Source organism: Prionailurus viverrinus, chromosome A2 (genome assembly GCF_022837055.1).
Source record: "Prionailurus viverrinus isolate Anna chromosome A2, UM_Priviv_1.0, whole genome shotgun sequence".
NCBI classification, from domain to species: Eukaryota; Metazoa; Chordata; class Mammalia; order Carnivora; family Felidae; genus Prionailurus; species Prionailurus viverrinus.
This window is the reverse complement of record NC_062562.1, coordinates 96,803,395-96,826,728: the sequence shown is the minus strand read 5'-3', so window position 1 is coordinate 96,826,728 and position 23,334 is coordinate 96,803,395. Positions and strand designations below refer to the sequence as shown.

The following is a 23,334-nucleotide window of genomic DNA, read 5'->3' as shown; positions in this document are numbered from 1 at the left end:
AAAACTATCACATTGAGAACAAGGAACTGAACAGTTAGATGAAAACAAAACCAAAAACCAAAAAACTATAGTTCATTACTCATAACCCTGTTAAATATGAGCTGAAAGAAATTATAACCCAAGATGTTTTTTTCAGATAACTTAAAATGTTTTATTTTTTAATTCTTATTTGAGAGAAAATATTATTTCTGAGTCTCAAATATGTGTGAGTGATCTGAGAGGCAGAATGTCTTCAAGCATGGTTGACTTGCACTGAGCACTGTGAAGCCACATTCCATTATCTCATGAGGGGTGGATAAATGCTGACACTTTGGATCACCAAATCCCTTGAGGAACAATCATTCTATTTTCCAGTATTAGCAATACTTTCCATATTTTCTCAAAATACATGACTACATAAACAAAGAGACTGGATTAGAGAAAATTAAATTTACATTAAGCTTGGTATCACTATAAAGGGATTACCGGTATATTAGTTTGGAAATACTCATGATATGAATTACACAAACAATGTGGGATTTATAATCATGTGAATTATACTTAAAGTTACCAAACAGACTCTTAACAAAGCAACAAGCAAGAAGAAAAAAAAATTTAAGTAAGTACTACACCCATCGTGGAGTCCAACACAGGGCTTGAACTCATTACACTGAGATCAACACCTGAACTGAGATCAAAAGTCAGATGCCTAATCAACTGAGCCACCCAGGCGCCCCAAGAAGGAAGAAATTTTTAAAGAGAAGTCAAAGGTCAAAGTTTTCTGCTTAAAGCTGAATAACCCTTGGGTAAATAAAGCATATCTATATGCTCTGGGTCTAACCAATCTTTTTCTTTTTCTTTTTTTTTAAACATTCTGTGGAATAGAGACTCTATTGTCCAAACATGACTTGTCCCTCTGTGAAAGCTGAGCCTTCCAGGGTGGACAGTTGGCAACGTTGTATCTGACCCTCACAGGGCACAAGCCAGTTCCTAAAGGGAGTCAGATCTTCAAGAAGCCTCATGTGTCTTAAAGACTAAGGATGTGTGTTGGCCATAAATAGGCACAGGAAGATCCAAATTGTTCTTACCATCTTAGAAAAGTGGAAAGTAGCATTACAAATGAATCATGGCATACAATTTATAGGCTCATCTAGAAAGGATAATTAGTAAAAGGTAGAGAATTAATAGGCAATATCCATGTGGTCTGCTCTTACTTAAAAAGTACCAACTATGTGCTAAGGAACAATATCTGCTTGGTAGGATACAACATCCACATGTAACCCTCATGTCACTTTACCTTGTTCTTTCAGCCAATTGTATTAAGTTTCTAACTACCTACCCAATATGCTTAAAACACATTCATTTTACTGGCTCATCTTGGGAGTTTTGAAATGATATTCATTACAGATACTGTAAAAATATAAACATTTGCCAGTGGGTGCCACAGCTTAACCCCGTTAAGATGGTAAGAACATATTAGCTAATTCTAACATCGGGCCAGGAATTATGGGTACTAATTAAACTAAAACATCAGTTACTCACAGATGTGGTAGAGTAAAACTGTGATGCTTGGCAGCCTATGACTCTTCATATTGATGTGCTAAGTATCATTTTTTCTTTATTTCTAAACTTTCCAGGTGAAATGACATCAGTTCCTTGTTTCATTTTGACTTATACAAAAGACGGACACAAAGTCAAATTTAGAAAAAGGCTTGACAGTTTCTTATAAAGTAAAAGGTGTGCCTATTACATCCAGTAATCCCATGCCAAGGTATTTACATAATAAAATGAAGACATATGTCCATAAAAAGACTTGTACAAAAATAGTCACAGCAGTTTTAAGCATGACTGCCAAAAACGGAAATAACTCAAACGTCTATTTAAAGGAAATTGGATAAACAAATTGGGAAATATTGACAAAAACAGAATACTATTCAGCAATAAAAAGGAGCAAACTAATGATACATGCAACACTAGTACCAATCACAATGACATTACATTGAATTTAAAAGAAGCCAGTCACAAAAGAGATCATACTATATGATTCCTTGTATATGAACATTTGGAAACTAATCAAAAAAAACCCAAAAAACAAAACAGAAGAGTGTTTTCCTCTTCAGGGGGTTAGGAGTAACCAGGGAGGGACATGCTATTACAGAAATGTTCTATGTCTACATTGGGGTGGGGGGATGCTACAGTTTGTCAAGCCATTTGCCAAAACTTTACATTTAATAAACATGCACTCCAATTCTATCTCAGGGAAGCTATAGCTAAAATAAGAGTAGGAGAAGTGAAAAAGAGAGAGAATAGCAGAATGTTAATAGCTTTGAAGCTGGGTGATATATACAAGGGGGTTCATTATGCTATTTTGTTTACTTGGTTTTTATTTGAAATTTTCCAAAGAAAAAGGTTTTAAAATTATGCTAAAAGTCTATTTAATGATGTAAGAAAGAAGCTATATTTTGCTGAGTAGAAAAACACAATATTGAATGACCCATGCTTCTACTGTTGGACAAATATTTGCCTACCCATAAAACACTGGGAGATTTTATACAAAAGTGTTAACAACTTTGAATGGGGTATAAGATCCAGGTGTCTTATGTTTTTCTTTCTTTCTAGTTTTTTCTGATTTTTTTTAATTGAACACATATTAGTTTTTCAATTAAAAAAAATACGACATAGGGGTACCTGAGTGCTCAGTCGGTTAAGCGTCCGACCTCAGCTCAGGTCATGATCTCATAGTTCGTAAGTTTGAGCCCTGCATTGGGCTCTCTGCTGTAGGCAAAGAGCCAGCTTTTGATCCTGTCCTCTACTCTCTCTGCCTCTCGCTAGCTCATTCTCTCTCTCTCTCTCACACACACACACACACAAAATAAATAAAATTAAAAAAAAAAAGAAAGAAAAATACACAGTAAATGTTACGTTAAAAAAAATAACCAAGATGGGAATGCAATCTGGTATAGCCACTCTGGAAAACAGTATGGAGGTTCTTCAAAAAACTAAAAATAGGGGCGCCTGGGTGGCGCAGTCAGTTAAGCGTCCGGCTTCAGCCAGGTCACGATCTTGCGGTCCGTGAGTTCGAGCCCCGTGTCAGGCTCTGGGCTGATGGCTCAGAGCCTGGAGCCTGTTTCCAATTCTGTGTCTCCCTCTCTCTCTGCCCCTCCCCCATTCATGCTCTGTCTCTCTCTGTCCCAAAAATAAATAAACGTTAAAAAAAAAAATTTTTTTTTTAAAAAACCTAAAAATAGAACTACCCTATGACCCAGCCATTGCACTACTAGGCATTTATCCATGGGATACAGGTGTGCTGTTTCAAAGGGACACATGCACCCCCATGTTTATAGCAGCACTATCAACAATAGCCAAAGTATGGAAAGAGCCCAAATGTCCATCGATGGATGAATGGATGAAGATGTATATATATACAATGGAGTATTACTCGGCAATCAAAGAGAATGAAATCGTGCCACTTGCAACTACATGAATGGAACTGGAGGGTATTATGCTAAGTGAAATTAGTCAGTCAGAGAAAGACAAATATCATATGACTTCACTCATATGAGGACTTTAAGATACAAAACAGATGAACATAAGGGAAGGTAAACAAAAATAATATAAAAACAGGGAAGAGGACAAAACAGAAGAGACTCGTAAATATGGAGAACAAACTGAGGGTTACAGGAGGGGGTGTGGGAAGGGGATAGGCCAATTGGGTAAGGGACACTAAGGAATCTACTCCTGAAATCACTGTTGCACTATATGCTAACTAATTTGGATGTAAATTAAAAAAAAAAAACAACAACAAGAACAGCAATGGAAAAAAATTAAAAGTATTGTTCCTAGATACTCTCAAACAATAAGAAAAGAGGGGAAAAGAGCGACCAGGACCCTTGGATAAAACCTGCCTCATAGGCTAAGAGGATTCTTGGTATTGTAATTTGGCAATACTTCCTTCATCAAAGAGAAAGAGGAACATGATAAAATGTAAAACCTTTGGTGGTTCGGTTCCTAAGATAAATTTCATATAAAAACAAGAGAAAGTAATAATAGCAAGAGATATTCTACAAAGTCTTTCTTGGTCATGAAAATTTTTTCTGTGCTTGCTGTTTTATAATAATTTTATCAAGAAATAGGGAAAACACCTCCTCACACCATCCCCACAAAGACCACAAGTGAATTAAGAGAAAAACATTGAAAAGATGCTATCCAGGGAGCTTAACTTTAAGTAATCTTCTTTTAAGAAAGGGGTCCTCACTGTCTGGATTATGAAAATAATTTCTTTTTTAAAAAAATATTTATTGGGGGGGGGGCCTGGGCAGCTCAGTCAGCTGAGCTTCTGACTTTGGTTCAGGTCATGATCTCACAGTTAGTGAGTTCGAGCCCCATGTCAGGCTCTGTGCTGACAGCTCAGAGCCTGGAGCCTGCTTCAGGTTCTGTGTCTCCCTCTCTCTTTCCCCTCCTCCACTTGCACGTGTGCATGCTCCCTCTCTCTCTCAAAAATATACATTAAAAATTTTTTTTTAATATTTATTTTTGAGAAAGAGAGAGAGAGAGAGAGTGCAGGGGAGTGGCAGGGACAGAGAGAGAGAGAGAATCCCAAGCAGGTTCTGCACTGTCAGCATGGAGCCCAACTTGGAGCTCCACCTCACAAACCATGCTATCATGACCTGAGCCAAAATCAAGAGTTGGACACTTAACCAATTGAACCACCCAGGTGCTCCTAGCATTGACTATATTCTTTATGCTATGCTTTTTATTCCTGTGACACATTCATTCCATAATTGGAAGTCTGTATCTCCCACTCCCCTTCACCCATTTTGCCCATTCTCCCATACTCCTCCCCTCTGGCAACCATCAGTTTGTCCTCTGTAATTATAGGACTGATTCTACTTTTTGTTTATTAAAAACATGGGCAGAGGATCTGAGTAGACATTTTTCCAAAAAAAAAAAAAACACACAAATGGCCAACAGACACATGAAAAGATACTCAACATTTCTAATCATCAGGGAAATGCAAATCAAAACCAAATGAGATATCATCTTACACCTATCAGAATGGCTAGTATCAAAAACACAAGAAACAAGTATTGGCGAGGTGTGGGAAAAAAGGAACCCCCATGCATTGTTGGTAGAAATATAAATTAGCATAGCCACTGAGGAAAACAGTATAAAATTTCCTCAAAAAATTAAAAATAGAAATACAATATGATCCAATAATTCTACTACTGGGTATTTACCCAAATAAACAGAAACACAAATTCAAAAAGATATATGCATGCACCCCTATTTTTATTGAAGCATTATATGCAACAGCCAGGATGTGGAAGCAGCCTGAGTGTCCATCAACAGACAAATGGATAAAGAAGATTTAATAAACACACACACACACACACACACACACACACACACACACACACGCACACACACACACACACACCAAGGATATTACTCAGTCATAAAAAAAGATAGACTATTTTTTTTTCAACGTTTATTTATTTTTGGGACAGAGAGAGACAGAGCATGAACGGGGGAGGGGCAGAGAGAGAGGGAGACACAGAATCGGAAACAGGCTCCAGGCTCCGAGCCATCAGCCCAGAGCCTGACGCGGGGCTCGAACTCACAGACCGCGAGATCGTGACCTGGCTGAAGTCGGACACTTAACCGACTGCGCCACCCAGGCGCCCCAGGATAGACTATTTTTAAGAGCAGTTTTAGGTTCACAGCAAAATTGAAAGGCAGGTACAGAGATTTCATATACTGTCTGCCTACCTCCCACACACATACAACCTCCTCCACTATCAATATCCAGCACCAGAACAGCACGCTTGTTACAAATGATGAATATACACTGACTCATCATTATTACCCAACATCCATATTTTACATTAGGGTTCACTCTTGGTGTTGTATATTCTATGGGTTTTGACAAATGTATATCATATATATACATATACATATGTGTGTGTGTGTGTATAGGCATGAATCCACCATTATAGTATCATTCAGAATAATTTCATTATCTTAAAAATCCTCTGTGCTCCACCAATTCATTCTTCCTTTCCCCACTAACTCCTGGCAGCCTTTTGCTGCCTTCATGGTTTTGCCTTTTCCAGAATGTCATATAATTGGAATCATACAGTAAGCAGCCTTTTCAGATTGGCTTCTTTCACTTAATAATTTGCATTTAATATTCTTCCATGGCTTTTCATGGCTTTACAGATTAATTCTTTTTAGTACTGAATAATGTTCCATTGTCTGGATGTACCACAGTTTATTAACTCATTCATCTACTGACGTTTGCTTCCAGGTCTGGCACTTATGAATAAACCTGCTACAAACATCAGTGTGCAGGTTTTGTGTGGACGTAAGTTTTCAATTCCTCCGGCTAAATACCAAGAATTGCAATTACTGGGTTGTAATGGTAAGAGTAGGTTTACTTTCTCAAGAAACCAACAAGCTGTCTTCCAAAGTGTCTGTACCATTTTGCATTCCCACCAGCAATGAATGTGAGTTCCTGTTGCTGTACATCCTTGTCACCATTTGGTGTTATCAGTGCTCTGGATTTTGGCCATTTGAATAGATGTGTAGTGGTATCTTGTTGTTTAAATTTGCAATTCTGTGGTGCAACACATAATGTTGTCCTTTTTTATGTACAAATCACAGATATATAGTATATCTGTAGTATTAAATTTTCAAGGGGGTAGGAGAACAACTAGGTTGTTCCTTAAGTGGGCAATAATGAGATTTTTAAAAAATTAATAACTGGCCTGGTGGTCAGAGAGGCAGCATGAGGAAAAAGACACAGGACAGAAGAGAGGGCTAGCTCATGCTGAAGGCCTAGGACCTGGCATCACAGGGAGTCTGAGCAACTATATATAAGGTACTGGCATAAAACTCAGTATGGAGAGCAGAGCAGAAGTTAATTTTTATAACTTGATTGTATTACTCAGGGTTCTACAGAGAAACAGAACCCATAGGATGGATAGATAGATAGATAGATAGATAGATAGATATGTATATATATACATGTATATATATATATACATATATACATACACACATAATATATAAATATGTAAACATTAAAAAAAAATTTTTTAATGTTTATTTATTTTTGAGATGGAGAGAGAGATTGAGACAGACCACAAGCAGGGGAGGGGCAGAGAGGGAGACACAGAATCCAAAGCAGGCTCCAGGCTCCAAGCTGTCAACACAGAGCCTGATGTGGGCCTCGAATTCAAGTGCTGTGATCATGATCTCAGCCAAAGTCAGTTGCTTAACCAACTGAGCCACCCAGGTGCCCCAATACATAAACATTTAAACACACACACATGGGGCGCCTGGGTGGCGCAGTCGGTTAAGCGTCTGACTTCAGCCAGGTCACGATCTCGCGGTCCGGGAGTTCGAGCCCCGCGTCAGGCTCTGGGCTGATGGCTGAGAGCCTGGAGCCTGTTTCTGATTCTGTGTCTCCCTCTCTCTCTGCCCCTCCCCCGTTCATGCTCTGTCTCTCTCTGTCCCAAAAATAAAAATAAACGTTGAAAAAAAAATTTATAAACACACACACACACACGCACACACACACAGAAAGAGAGAGAGAGAGAGAGTCACATTATTTAAGGTCTCTGTGCTTCAGCTTCTTCTGCTATAAAATGGAGACGATAATAGCATCTCCTCAGAGGATTGTTGTGAACAGTAAGTGCATGATAAATGTTTAAAAACCATATAAAACCAATGTGAATCAACAGTGGAATGTGGAAACAAAAAGCTAATTGAGCACGCACAATAAATGCTAGTAGCACTTGGTGTTAATTTTTTAAATGGTGACTATTTTTGTCACTCTCACTCAGGTAATTCTCTACCTAACCTGGATACTGACCTTAAAAAGATAAATCTCTGGAAAAGAACACAAATGTCCATCGACGGATGAATGGATAAAGAAGATGTGGTATATATATACAAGGGAGTATTACTTGGCAATCAAAAAGAATGAAATCTTGCCATTTGCAACTATGTGGATGGAACTAGAGGGTATTAGGCTAAGCAAAATTAGTCAGAGAAAGACAAATATCATATGACTTCACTCATATGAGGGCTTTAAGATACAAAACAGATGAACATAAGGGAAAGGAAGCAAAAGTAGCATAAAAACAGGAAGGGAACAAAACATAAGAGACTCTTAAATATGGAGAACAAACAGAGGATTACTGGGGTTGTGGAAGGGGGGTGGGATAACTGGGTAAGGGACACTAAGGAATCTAATCCTGAAATCATTGTTGTACTATATGCTAACTAACTTGGATGTAAATTAAAAAAATAAATTAAATTTAAAAAAAAAAGATAAATCCCTGCCATGTGGCCATCTAACCCTGGTCTGCCCTACAGAACTAACCCAGATATCTTTAGCATTTATAGGGAGCTCAAAGAGTCTCTGTAAGCCATTCCTTCATACTTGAAAACAGAGGTGGATGATGAGTCCACCGTGGAAGGCCAATGAAATACCAACATAAGCTCTTCTCTACCCGGAGCTCCACAAGCTTTCAAGAGCAATCAAACTCATTATTCCAAAGTATTCCAGATACTCAGAGTATCTGGGAGTTTGTCTGTAACCAAGACAATAGGGCTCTCTGCAGTCCTCAAAACTCTCAAGTAAAGAAGAGATTTTAAACTTTGGATTTTTGACCAAACAGACCAGACTGTGGTGGAGCAATGACTTACCAAAAAAGCATTTCAGAGAGAAAAGGCACTTCTGTAAACTCAGATCTAGGAAAACAAAACTGAAATCAGCTTCCTTCCCCCACCTGCCAGTTTTCAACACGCTCATTTCTGAGACACACCCTGGAGTTTCCGAACCACGTGAGATAGAAGCAGAGGATAAATAAACTTTCATAAAAGCTAGAATGAAGAAAATATTTTTCTCTAACATTGAAGGAGGAAGGAAACACAAGATATTAGATGTTCTCTGCACTGAAATACATGGTTTTCCCCTCATATATGTAGAAGAAATTTGCAAGACAATCTGGGTTAAGTATAATATCTACTATTAATATTATTGTTACTATTACAGCATTTCGTTGAATAGGGAGGAATCTACTTTTCTGTTAGAGGATTGAAATATACCCCAAAACAAAAACAATATTTTGAGCCTAGAAATTCTAGACTATTCATTGCTGTGACAGGAGTCTGCTTTGTATTAGTTGAAAAATGAGTCATAACATTCCAGAAAAGATGTCATTGAAAACAAGAGGCATTTTTATTGATAAAATCCCCCAAGGCATTAGCAGTATCTTCAGAAATAACATATGATGAAAATTTAAAAATGTACTTTACATTAATCAAATATATCTTCCACCATCTACTCTAAGGAGTAGGCATCTGCCATAACATAAAACTCAGATGTTAGTGTCAGATGATATATAGAGAGTTACAGACAGAGGCAGAGGCAGAGGCAGACAGAGACAGAGACAGACAGACTACCACAGGAAGTCCTTGAAATTATGGCAGCTTTCTGTTCCTGGTAAAAATCCTAGGTTTATGTCTAACTTCCCCCAAAGGAACAAGGTGCAAGAGAGTATAGGGAGGGGGATTACATTTCTCAATAAAGGCCTGATTTTCAACTGTCTTTAAAAAGCTAGCAAACCAGGGGCGCCTGGGTGGCGCAGTCGGTTAAGCGTCCGACTTCAGCCAGGTCACGATCTCGCGGTCCGTGAGTTCGAGCCCCGCGTCAGGCTCTGGGCTGATGGCTCGGAGCCTGGAGCCTGTTTCCGATTCTGTGTCTCCCTCTCTCTCGGACCCTCCCCCGTTCATGCTCTGTCTCTCTCTGTCCCAAAAATAAATGTTGAAAAAAAAAAATTAAAAAAAAAAAAAAGCTAGCAAACCCTACAATTAACACTACAATTAATAAATATATGTGTGTGTGTGGGAGGGGCGGAGGGGTTGGCGCTGGGTCACTCAGTTGGTTAAGCGTCTGACTCATGGTTTCTGCTCAGGTCATGATCTCATGGTTGGTGGGTTTGAGCCCCACATCGGGCTCTGCGCTGACAGTGCAGAGCCTGCTTGGGATTCTCTCTCTCTCTTCCTCTCTCTCCTCCCCTCCCTCACTCACACTGTCTCTGTTTCTCTCAAAAATAAATAAATAGGGGCGCCTGGGTGGCGCAGTCGGTTAAGCGTCCGACTTCAGCCAGGTCACGATCTCGTGGTCCGTGAGTTCGAGCCCCGCGTCAGGCTCTGGGCTGATGGCTCAGAGCCTGGAGCCTGTTTCCGATTCCGTGACTCCCTCTCTCTCTGCCCCTCCCCCGTTCATGCTCTGTCTCTCTCTGTCCCAAAAATAAATAAACGTTGAAAAAAAAAATTAAAAAATAAATAAATAAACTTAAAAATGTATATATGCAGTTAAGTAACAAATTGTGTTTCCTTTTTTTATACTCATTGCTGAGCTCAGAACTAAAATTTCATGCCATTATAGCAAAGCATATATAATTGAAAACAATTATTTTTTTTTAATTTTTTTTCAATGTTTATTTATTTTTGAGACAGAGAGAGACAGAGCATGAACAGGGGAGGGGCAGAGAGAGAGGGAGACACAGAATCTGAAACAGGTTGCAGGCTATGAGCGGTCAGCACAGAGCCCGACGCGGGGCTCGAACTCACGGGCCGTCAGATCATGACCCGAGCCGAAGTCAGACGCTTAACCAACCAAGCCACCCAGGCGCCCCAAAAACAATTATTTTAGACACTAACTTTACTCCATGCTTTCACCTATCTTTCCCCTCTTACTTTTCTGCCATTAGCCTTCCCCCGATTTTGTTACCCAAGGGCTTTCGTACATATGTGATCCCATATCACTTTCTAAACTATGATGCAATAAACCATTTCTGGAACAAGGGATGGTATAAAGAAATCATGACTATGTGAAATAACGAATGGTGGCATAAATGGAGAAAACCCAGATGTTAGACAGCAGTCATTATTCCAGTATATATTCGCCCAGGGTGGCATTTTCAACAATTTTTTGAAAAATTAAGTTATTGAAACATACTCCTATCAAGACTCTGACAAAGGCTATAGGATAAGCCATGTGAAAGTGAAAGCTTTTTGATTACAATGTAAAGATCCATAATCTGGTAGAGAAAATCATCAAAAGTCATTCTTTTTTCACTTGTTCACATTCCCGACCATTCAGGACTAGCTTCCCACCTCCCAACTCTTATATGAGAACCTGGCTTTTCATTTGTACATGTGTATGGTGTGCAGCTTGTGCATAAGGGCTGAGCTTGTATAACTGTGACAGAAAGTCAGAGAGACCCCAAGAGAAGTATACTGCCAGGATGGGGCAAGAGATTGGGCATGGCGAATTCAGGAGCCTGAGCATAGCTGGCATCAGAGTGATCAAGAACTCCTGATTTAGGTGTTACATTGGTGTGGGTGCAACCAAAGTGAGCTGCACTTTTACAGGGTGGAGTAGATGGCACATAGTGGATCTCATGGATACATGAAAATGACTTAGACAGTAGAGTAACTGGAGGAGAGTCAGGTAAAAAGACATTGAATCAACAGTGACATGTGAAACCAAAAGTTTTCCCATAATCTGAGGCTGCAGTTGTAATTCTCCAATGAAACTTTTAGACTTCACATGCCCAGAATTGAATTAATCACTATCCTTGATTGCTAATACACCTTCATTTTTTTAATGCAAGTACCTCTTTTATTCATCTGTTTATCATGTATCTTGAGGCATCATTTCCTTTCAAATGAAGTATAATGTTTATGAAAGGAACAAATCATAAGGGTATAGCTCTATGAAATTTTTATGTGTATTCATCAGCATAACCAGTAACAAGATCCACACATAGACATAAATATTTTTATCCTATCAGTTTTCCTTGTGTCCCTTCCCAGAAAATATCTTCCTCCCAAAGGTAACCACTACTCTGACTTCTGCTGCAATAAATTAATTTTGCCTGTTCTTGAACTTCTTATAAATGAAGTCCTACAATGTTTTCTATTGTTACTGGCTTCTTTCACTCAACATCAGACATGTGAGATTCACTCATGTTGTTGCCTGTAACACTCTAATCTGTTTCTTTATAATTGCTGAGTCATAGGATCAGTGTACATTTAACTTCATTGAAACCGAATTGTTTCCAAAATTGGCTGAAACAATTTATATTCCTACTAACAATGTGTGAGAGTTCTACTGACTCCACATTGTCACCAACATTTGGTATTGTCAGTCTATAATTTCAGCCATTCTTCTGAATAGTATTACCTCATTGTAGTTTTATTTTGCATTCCCATAATGATTAAAGATTTGGGAGCACTTCTAGACTCCAATCCATCATATCCACTCATGTGACTGTCAAAAGCCCCACTGGTTTCTCTTCCTCCCAGTAGGCCAACTCTGATCCTCAACTCCAGCCCAGAATCAGCAAATGCTTCCCTAGCAAGGGATCTTCCCTCTCTGGCATTTTAGCTCATCCAGTCCTTATCATCAAGTCTATCTACAACTGTATAATAACTTCAAAAATAACTTTTATAATTTATCTGATTTTTTTTCTATTTGTTGCAGTGGGAGTGTTGGTAGCCTGCTGTGATCTATGATATCACACGGGGAAGTGGGACCTTTTCCATTTCTTCTTGGGACATTTTTGGTAAGTTATATTTTTCAAGGAATGTTTTCAATTTATTTCAGTCTTCATATTTATTCAAAGTTGTCTGCAATTTCCTCTAATCCTTAGAATCATTTTTAGTTCTTGGTTACTCTTCACAGGTGTCTCAATTTTATTATTCTTTTTTAAATTTTTTTAAAATGTTTTTATTTATTTTTGAGAGAGAAAAACATAACGCAAGAGGGAGAGGGGCAGAGAGAGAGGAAGACACAGAATCCAAAGCAGGCCCCAGGCTCTGAACTGTCAGCACAGAGCTTGACTTGGGGCTCGAACTCACCAACTGTGAGATCACGACCTGAGCTGAAGTCAGACGCTTAACAGACTGAGACACCCAGACGCCCCAATTTTATTACTCTTTATGAAGGACAACTTTTGGGTTTCTTTGATTCTATTGTAATTTTTGTTTCTATTTCATAGATTTCTGTTCTCATCTTTATTTTCTCCTTCCTCTACTTCCTTCAAGTTTATTCTATTCTTCTCTGAATTTATTCGATTGATATTTAGTTCATTCAATTGAAAGATTTTCAGTCCTTCTTCTAATTTTATAAAAGCATTTAGGCCCTAAATACCTCTCCAAGTATTGTTGACACTATCTTTCAAGTTTTCAAATGCAGCTTGCTTGCTTGCTTGCTTTTTCTCTTTCTTTCTTTTAGAAAGAGAGTGTGCATGCGAGGAGGGGAGAGGGGCAGGGAGAGAGAGAAAATCTTTTTTATTAACTTTTTAAAAAATTCTATTTATTTATTTTGAGAGAGAGTTGGGGGCAGAGAGAGGAGAGAGAATCCTAAGCAGGCTCCACACTGTCAGTATGGAACCCAAAGCAGGGATCAAACTCATGAATTGTGAGATCACAACCTGAGAAAGTTAAGAGTTGGATGCTTAACCAACTGAGCCACCCAGGTGCCCTAAGAGAGAATCTTAAGCAGCTCCACGCTCAGTTCAGAGCCTACCACAGGGCTCAATCCCACGACCCTGGGATCATGACCCAAGCCAAAATCAGGAGTTGGACATTCAATTGACTGAGCCACCTAGGTGCCCCCAAATGCAGCATTTTAAATAAAAATTGTATATATTTAAAGTGTACAACATGATGAGTTAATATGCATATACGTAGTGAAATGATTATGACAGTCAAGCTAATTAAATATCATCCATCTCTTCACAGTTACCATTGATTGTGTGTGGTAAGTGTACTTGAAATCTATTTCTTAGATTTCAGTGTTCAATACGGCATTATTAGGTACAGTTTTCATGCTTGTACATTAGATCTCTAACTTATACATTCTAGAGAACTGCAAATTTGTACCCTTCGACCTATATCTGCCCATCTCTTCCCCCTCCAGCCCCTGGTATCCATCATTCTATGTGCTTTTACCTTGTTTTGTTTTGTTTTCAGATTCCACATAAAGGTGAGATCAGACAGTATTTATGTTACTCTTTCTGGCTTATTTCACTGAGCCTAATGTCCTCCAGGTTCATCCTTGTTGTCACAATGGCAGGATTTCCTTCTTTCTCATGGCTGAGTAAGATATAGCACATCTTCTTTATCCATTTATCCACTGATGGACACTAAAGTTGCTTCCATATATTGACTATTGCAATGAGCGTGGGGGTATAGATGTCTCTTCAAGATCTTGATTTCATTTCCTTTGGATATATACCTAGATGTGGGATAGGTGGATCATATGGTAGTTCTATTTTTTATTTTTTGAAGAAGCTCCATACTTTTTTTCATAGTGATTGGACCAATTTACATTCCCAGCAACAGTGCATGAGCATTCCCTTTTCTCCACCGCTTCACCAACACTTGTTATCTATTGTCTTATTTCTTTTTCTTTTTCTTTTTTTTCCTACCATGGTGCTGGGGCAGGCCGTATGCCTGGGTCCATGGGAGCCAATCTAGAGTTTGGGTCTTATGGGACCTGGCCCACATTGGGGCAAGTTGAGAGTCTAAGCCCACAGGATCTGGCCCAGTACCGGAATGAGGCAGGAGCCTGGGTATGTGGAAGCCCACCTGGGTCTTCAGGGACTTTGCTATTAGGATTAATACTACATTATAAAATGAACTGGGAAATATTCCCTCTTTTACTGATTTCTAGAAGAGATTGTGTAGAATCAGTGTTAATTATTTAAATGTCCAATAGAATTCTCCAGTGAACCTATCTAGGCCTGGAGATTTTTCTTTGGGGGAGTGTTTTTTTTTTTTTTAATTAAAAATTGAATCTTCTATAAAGTTATGGGACTATGCAAAGGATCTATTTCATATTGAGTGAGTTGTGGAAGTTTGTGGTTTTTGAGAAATTGGTCCATTTTAATTAAGTTGTCCAATTTATGTGTTTGAAGCTGTTCATAGTACTCCCATATTGACCTTTTTAAATATTTTTTTTTCAACGTTTATTTATTTTTGGGACAGAGAGAGACAGAGCATGAACAGGGAAGGGGCAGAGAGAGAGGGAGACACAGAATCGGAAACAGGCTCCAGGCTCTGAGCCATCAGCCCAGAGCCTGACGCGGGGCTCGAACTCCCGGACCGCGAGATCATGACCTGGCTGAAGTCGGACGCTTAACCAACTGCGCCACCCAGGCGCCCCGCCATATTGACCTTTTGATGTCTACAGGGTTTTAAATAATACCGTTTCATTTCGAGTGTTGGTAAATTGTGTCTGCTCTTTTTCATTCTTTGTCAGTTCTGGTAGAGGTTTGTCAATTTTAATGATCTTTTTTAAGAAAGCAAATATTTGTTTCATTGATTTTCTCCATTATTTTTCTATTTTCAATTTAATTAGTTTCTGCTCTTATCTTTATTATTTCCTTCCTTCTGCTTGCTTTGGGTTTATTTTTCTCTTCTTTTTCAAGCTCTTCTCGATTTTTGAAGCAAGAGCTTACATGATTTTTCTTCAACTTTTCTTTTCTAATATACACATTTATCACTAGAAATTTTCCTTTCAACACTGCTTTAACTGTGCCCCACAAATTTTGTTATGTTGTATTTTCATTTTCACTCATTGCAACGTATTTTTTAATTTCACTTGAGACTTTTCTTTGATCCATGAATTATTTAGGAATGTGTTGTTTTAGTGTTCAGCAATTTTCCTCTTAATTTTCTGTTACTAAATTACTAATAAGATTCTATCATGATTGGCAAACATATTCTGTTTGATTTCAGTTCTTTAAATTGTTGAAATTTGTTTTATCATTTATCTTGGGCACTTGAAAAGAATGATATTCTGCTGTTGTTGGATGAACTATCCTATAATTGTGGTTTGGAAGGTATTGGTTGATGGTGTTAAATTCTTCCATATCCTCAGTTATATTCTGTCTAGTTGTTCTATCAATTGTTAAGAGAAAGGTACTGAAATATCCAACTATAATTGTGGGTTTGTCTAAGATAGTAAGTTCTATCACTGTTTCCTTCAACTTCCTTCTTTGATGCATACACTTTTAGGATTGCTATGTCATCTTGTTAGATTGACTTATCATTATATAATATTCCTCTGACTCTGGTTATTTTTTTCTCTGTAGTCTACAATCTTTATCTGACATTAATATAGCCATTCTTGTGTTCATTACGTATCTTTATCCATATTTTTACTTTCAACCTGTCTATATTATGTTTCGAGTGAGTATCTTACAAAAAGGATATAGTTGGGTCATATTTTTAATTCACTCTACTAATTCTGCCTTTTAATTTCTATATGTAGGCAATTTATATTTAATATAATTATTCGTATGTTGGGACTTATATCTACCTTTTTTTTTTCTGTTTGTTCTCTCTGGTTTTCATTTCTCTGTCTTATTTTCCTGACCTCCTATGGTAACCTGAAATTTTTTTTACAATTCCACTTTTATCTACAGTGTTTTTGAGTGTATAATTTCATATAGCTTTTTCTAATAGTTGCTCTAGATGCTACATTATACATACATAACTTTCAACAATCTAATGGTGTTATCTTACCAGCTTGAATGAAGTGGAAAAAATCTTACTTCTGTTTTCACCCCCTTACCCTATCCCACTTATCATTATCCACATATATCGTTATCTTAAATATGGCCACTACATACATTTAGAACCATATCAGACAGTGCTTCAATAATCAAACATAATTTAGAAAACCAAACAAGAGACAGCTTATTATATTTACTAACATTTTCACTTAGTGTGTTCTTTTTTCCTTCCTAATGTTTCAAGGTTCCTTCTGTTATCATTTCCTTTCTGTTTGGAGAGATTCCTTTAACCATTCTTCTAAGGTAAGTTGTGTAGATTATACCATTTAACATTCTTATCAACAGTGCATAAGGGGTCCCTCCAGTTTCTCAATATCGTAACCAAGACTCATCATTTACTGTTTTTTAATAGCAGTCATCATAATGGATGTGAAATGATACATCATTGTGATTTAGGTTTGCATTTCTCTAATGATTAGTGATGTTGGTCATTTCCATATACTTGTCTGGCATTTGTTTATCATCTTTGGAGAAATGTTTATTCAAGTCCTTGACTATTTTTTAATTGGGTTATTCGTGTTGTTGAATTGTAGGAAGTTTTTTTTATATATATTCTGGATATTAACCCTTATCAAATATATTTGCAAATTATTTTGCAAATATTTTCTCCTATCCCATAGCTTGTCTTTTCATTCTGTTAATTGTGTTTTTTCCTGCACAGTGTTTGAATTTAATATAGTCCTACAAAAGGCTACTTTTAAAGTCCTACTTTAAATCTAAAGCAATTTTCCCCTTCCACTCTCTTTTTCTCTTCCCAATTTATTTATTTATTTATTTATTTTTTAATGTTTTCTTTTGAGACAGAGATAGAGCACAAGCTGGGAAGCGGCAGAGAGAGAGGGAGACACAGAATTTGAAGCAGGCTCCAAGGTCTGAGCTGTCAGCACAGAGTCTGAGGCAGGGCTCGACCTCGCTAATGGTGAGATCATGACCAGAGCCAAAGTCAGACGCTTAACTGACTGAGCCACCCAGGTTCTGCTTCCCAATTTTTTTTAAATGTGAGCTTCTCAATCTCTGTAGGCTAAATTATTGAAAGAAATTTCACCTAACTCACTTTTTTTTAGAAGGCATTACATCTTCTAGGTTTCTGGTTGTCACAGTGTTGTAAAGAAGTGAAATTTCTGCCAATTTTGCATATCTTTGCCTATTTGGCATTAATATTGATGTAAGGTATATTTTATTCACTCTCTATGCATACAGGAGTTATTAACCAAAAAAATAATAGGCTTAACTTTGGGCCATTGCTGTGTCACCTTTATGTCTGGAAAGGAAGGTAAATCCAAATCTGAATTTGTGTCTACCACTCTGAGGCAATATTCCTGTGTATTATATCATGGAAGTGGGCATATATTATCTACTTGCCGTAATTCCCCAGGCTTGTCTTCTCTGTTTATATGATTTATTCCATGATGGTTTCACTGGAATGGTTCACATTTTTTTTGAAGCCATTTTTGGATCATACTTAGAGCTGACTATCATTATTTGGAATTTATTTTTTCTAACCATTAGTATGTTTCCATAACTCAGATTGCCACTAATTTTCCAGATATGAGATTTCCAATTTGTAGATCAAATAGCAATTATTAACCAGAAATCAGTCGTTATCTATTATTATGTGAAAAATCACTCTGATATAATAGTAGTCTCCAAGATCACTACCCAGGAAGCTATCTCAGAAGTCACAGAACAAAATGACTCACAGATCAAATTAAGATGCTTAAGGCAAATACCTTATTAAATCAATTAAAATACACAACAAAAAGTAGAGGGGAGGAGATGGGTAACATGCTTTGGATAAGGCACAAGATGGGTAGAAAGATCTTATTACCTGAGGTATGCAAGTTCATATATCCTCTCTCCCTCTCTCTGCTGTATCAGCATTCTCCACTGATTGTGTAATTTTGAGAACCAGAGTTGAGGTCTGTCCAAGGCAGTTCCACAGCGGGGAGACACCCTGGGTTGATACATACATTTGCTCTAATCAGAGAGATGCAGAGGGGCACATATGCCTGACCACAGCTATAGCTCATCAATTAGCCTGACAAGCAGCTGTGGATCTTGCTTATGTTCCTTGAGTAGAGGATACAAGGGATCAGAATGGGTATCACCACTGGGTGACCCAATTATGACCTCAAAGTATCAAATGCTTCATGTGTGTTATGAATATTTGATATCTATTTGGTCCTTCTATTCCTTCCTATGTTTAACACTCATATGCTCTATTTACTTTATCTACATCTATCATAATATAATTCACAAACCATTTGCTTCTATATTTAGTTTCTATGTCCTCCTTACTTCATTCAACCTTCTCTATTTAGTTTCACACATCCTTTGTTTCTCTTATTTTCCACAGCTGAAATGAATATTTTTTAAAGTTTATTTATTTATTTTGAGAGAGAGAGACAGAGACAGAGACAGTGTGTGAGTGGAGGAAGGGCAAAGAGAGAGGGAAAGAGAGAATCCCAAGCAGGCTCTGCACTGTCAGCACAGAGCCCAACATGGAGTTCAATCTCACATACCATGAGACTATGACCTGTGCCGAAATTGAGTTGGACGTTCAGCCCACTGAGCCACCCAGGTGCTCCTGAATTGAGTATTTTTAAATAATACAGTTAACACACATTATAGCAAACAGCCATTAATGAGGATGAAACATCTCTCTATATATTGACCAGCAGTATCCCGAAGATACAGTTAGTGAATAAAGCAAGTGAAGGAAATTGTGTATATTATGTGGCCCTTTGTGTGAAAAAAAAGTGCTTATGTATTTGCTTGGAAGTATTTTTCTGATAGGATATGGAAGAAACTGGTAATGGTAATTTCCTCTCAGGAGGATAATTAGATGGCATGTGTATCTTTTTAAGCATTCTAAATTTTATAAGAAATTTTTACAATTATATATATTTTTATATAACCTTTTAAAAATTAGTTGAAATTTTACTTATAAAAATACTAAATAATTTTTCTTTTTCTATATACAGCTATCACAATGGCAATGCCACTGAACCTACCAGAAAATACAGATGACTGAACAGAAGATATAAATTGATGTTTGTAAAGTCATAGAATTAATCAAAAGCACAGGGAAATCTTGACTGCAAAAGATATGCATAGAGTAATCTTGGAAGTGGTTAACTAAAAATCACCTTGTTGATATGGGCATAGCACATGGATGAGCTATCCATATAGAACAGCTATTCAAATAATTGCAGAAAACATCCTCTGAAGATCTTAGTCAGACATGTAAGAGGGAAAAGGTAGTAAAAATGTTCCTAAAATACAACATTTCATGTAAGAAGAAAATGGAGAAACTTCAAAGCAAAAGCAAAATGATACAGAGAAATCAGTTATGGCTAATGCCTCTACAGTGGGTACAGTCACTAAAAACTGAGTTCATGGAAGATGAAATAGATGACACAAAGGAAAGGCAGCCATCCAGAGAACTGACATGTGTATCATACTTTTTTGATGAATTTGTAACCCATATCACTACAAATTGAATTTTAGTCTACAGCCTGAAACAGGACCACCACTCAATCTCACTGATCCAACAAATTAATTCAAAACCTATTTGTGAAAATAGAGAAACAGCTGCAGAAGAGATGTTAAGGTGAAATTTAGCAATGAAGTTTTCCAATTTGCTTCAGGTTGTATGAAAATTCACCTACTAATGGCACCATTCATTTTGGAGTTAATGGCAAACCCTATGGAAAAATTCTTTACATGAAAGTCACCAATTTCACCAAGGAAGCCCTCATTGACCATTTTAAATTGATGATCCACCAGTATTTTGAAGACCATCAGGTCCAAAAAGCAGAGAAGTACATTTGAGAGCCAAGATTTGTAGACGTTTTACTGCTAAACCGTAGGTATCCTGACAGATTTGTATTGAAGTGAAGGTCATTACAAAGTACTCTGAATATGAACAAGATTATTTCCATACTAAAATGCAAAATCACAACAACAGAACATGGAAACTAAGTCCAAAATATTCAGTCTTCATGTGAGATGGGGCCAGCTCTAAAGACATCATGAAAAATAATGCAGATTTCAGAGCATTTAAATTAGATTTGAAAGCACTGTCAGAGTCTAGAAAAGAGGCAGAAGAAACATGCAAAGTAAAAACAAATAAAAAAGAGAGTAAGGGACCAACACTTGCTAAATTATTGACAGGAAATCAGGATTTGTTTGATAATTCATTCAAACCACGACTAGTACACATTCTTGTGACAAATAAATGCCATCTGAATCAAATAAAACACTTACATTCCCTAAAGGAAATTTAATGACTTGCTGTGTTGGAGTTTAATCCTAAATCTGTGAGAAGGGGGGGTAGTCAAAGCTTACAAAGAAAGCCAAGAAGCAAATCTTCACTTTCCAAATCTGTATGTGTAGGGGGAAAAAATACAAAATGAGAAGATTTCTAGTCTGAATCTTTATCAACAGCCCAGCTGGATTTTCAGCAATGGCAGGTTAGACCTTAACAGTGAAAAATATAAACACTTAGATCCAAGTTCCTTGCAAAGAGAAAAACTATTTCTCTTTATTATTCTATTACTCTCTTCCATGGATGACCTAAGATCTCTAGATCTTAGGTCTAGATTTCTACCAAGATCTCAAAGGAATGAAAAATACATCGTGTATTTGTGTATACTCACATATGTGTCAAGGATAGAAAGCCCTACTCGAAACAAGATTAATAAACCAGCAAAATGAGCTATCAAGCTAATGTGTTTCTGACTTAAATCTTGAAGAAATAAATGGTACTATTCTTCAACTAAAATCTGTCACTCAATCTTTTTGCCATCTATTGGTTCATCTAACTGTCCTTAAAAAAGGAAGAAGTTGTCATGACTGTTCTGGAAATTCTTTGTTAAAGTGAATATGAAGACACAGTCTTAGAGGACAGAAACAAAGTATTTGAATTCTAGGCATCAGAAGAGGAAGACTTCTATCGAGGTGGGAAAGTATCATAGTGGAACTTCAACTTTTTTTCCATCAAAAAGGATAAATATGAAAAACTTGAAGCAGTGGTTCAAAACTGGGCAAATTCTTCTAAACCAATATGTGCCAATAATATTCATTCATAGCATCATCCAGGTTGTGGTGGGACTACCTTGACTCTGTGTATTCTTTGGGAACTAAGGAAGAAATTCAGATGTGCTATGTTGAAAAACAAGACAGGGGATTTTTCTGAAACTGGAGAATAAGTGATTAATTTAAACACCTTTGGGGCAACCAACCATCAGGAAAACTTACTTGAACTGCTCCTTATTGATGATTTAAAGAATAAAATTATGTCTATTTTCTCCAGGCCTCTATTAGCAGTAGCTAATAGTACATTTGACATGAGAAACCTCCAGTGATCCTAACTTGCATGAAGTCACAGAATCCTGTAAAAGGTACAAAGATCTCAGATGGTAATCCTCTAATACAACAACTATCTGTCAAAGAACAGAGCTTAAATTGAAAAAAATTGAAGTGCGGCATAAAAACTTTAAAGATTTTTGTTTCTTCATGATCGTGAAAAGCAATTATAATAGAAAGTACATGGGGCTCCTGGGTGACGCAGTCGGTTAAGCGTCCGACTTCAGCCAGGTCACGATCTCGCTGTCTGCGAGTTCGAGCCCTGTGTCAGGCTCTGGGCTGATGGCTCAGAGCCTGGAGCCTGTTTCCGATTCTGTGTCTCCCCCGTTCATGCTCTGTCTCTCTCTGTCCCAAAAATAAATAAACGTTGAAAAAAAAAAAAAAAGAAGAAGAAAGTGGGAAGAATATATTTGACTTCAAGACTTAGTGATCAAAGCCATGTAGTGTTGGCAGAGAGATAGATACACCAATCAGTGGTACACAATAGAGAATTTACACATAGACTCACGTAAATATGCTCTACAGATTTTTGACAAAGTCGTGAAAGTAATTCAATGGAGGAAGGATAGACTTTTTGACAAATGGTGCTAGAGTGATTGGACATCCATAGGTTAAAAAAATGAACTTCAATTTAAATCTCATACCTTATGCAAAAATTAACTCAAAATTAACCAAAGGTTTAGGTTTAATAAGAAATATTTTAACTTTATAAAATTATAAACTTTAAGGGAAAAAAGACAGGAGAAAATCTTTGGTATACAGGCAAAGCCTTAATCTTGACATCAAAAGCACCATCCATGAAAAGAAAAACTGATAAACTGGACTTAATCAAAATAAAAAACTTAGTATGAAACATCCTATATGAAGGTGAAAAGACAGGATAGAGAATAAATATTTGCAAACCACATTATCTGACAAAGGACTAATACCCAGAATATATAAAGAATGCTCGGATCTCAACTGTTAAAAACAAAACAAAACAAAACAAAACACCTATTCCAATTAGAAATGGGCCAGGGACATGAAAAGACATTGAGACACTTCATTCAAAGAGGACTATAGAGGGGATGTCGGGCAAGATGGCGGCTTAGGAGGACGCTGGGCTCACCGCACGTCCTGCTGATCACTTAGATTCCATCTACATCTGCCTAAATAACCCAGAAAACCGCCAGAGGATTAGCAGAACGGAGTCGCCGGAGCCAAACGCAGACGAGAGGCCCACGGAAGAGGGGCCCCTCCTGAAGTGGATCACCTAAGGAGAAGCGATCTAAGCCTGCCCCTCCTGCCCCCGAGCACCTTGCCTACCCACCCCAGCTAA

The 23,334-nt window shown here is 37.5% G+C and overlaps 1 protein-coding gene across 1 annotated transcript; it reads left to right on the top strand.

Annotated features, from left to right (window-relative positions):
• The first annotated feature begins 12,589 nt into the window (after positions 1 to 12,589).
• SAMD9 (sterile alpha motif domain containing 9) lies at positions 12,590 to 22,549 on the top strand. Its single transcript, XM_053447904.1, is given in 16 exon segments — positions 12,590 to 12,626; positions 16,831 to 16,889; positions 19,631 to 19,773; positions 19,775 to 19,898; positions 19,901 to 20,036; positions 20,038 to 20,123; positions 20,126 to 20,304; positions 20,307 to 20,532; positions 20,535 to 20,971; positions 20,973 to 21,247; positions 21,249 to 21,442; positions 21,445 to 21,468; positions 21,471 to 21,926; positions 21,929 to 22,102; positions 22,105 to 22,212; positions 22,542 to 22,549. Coding segments are annotated over 14 exon segments (2,562 nt in total). The 5' UTR covers positions 12,590 to 12,626; positions 16,831 to 16,889; positions 19,631 to 19,638.
• Positions 22,550 to 23,334: the final 785 nt, after the last annotated feature.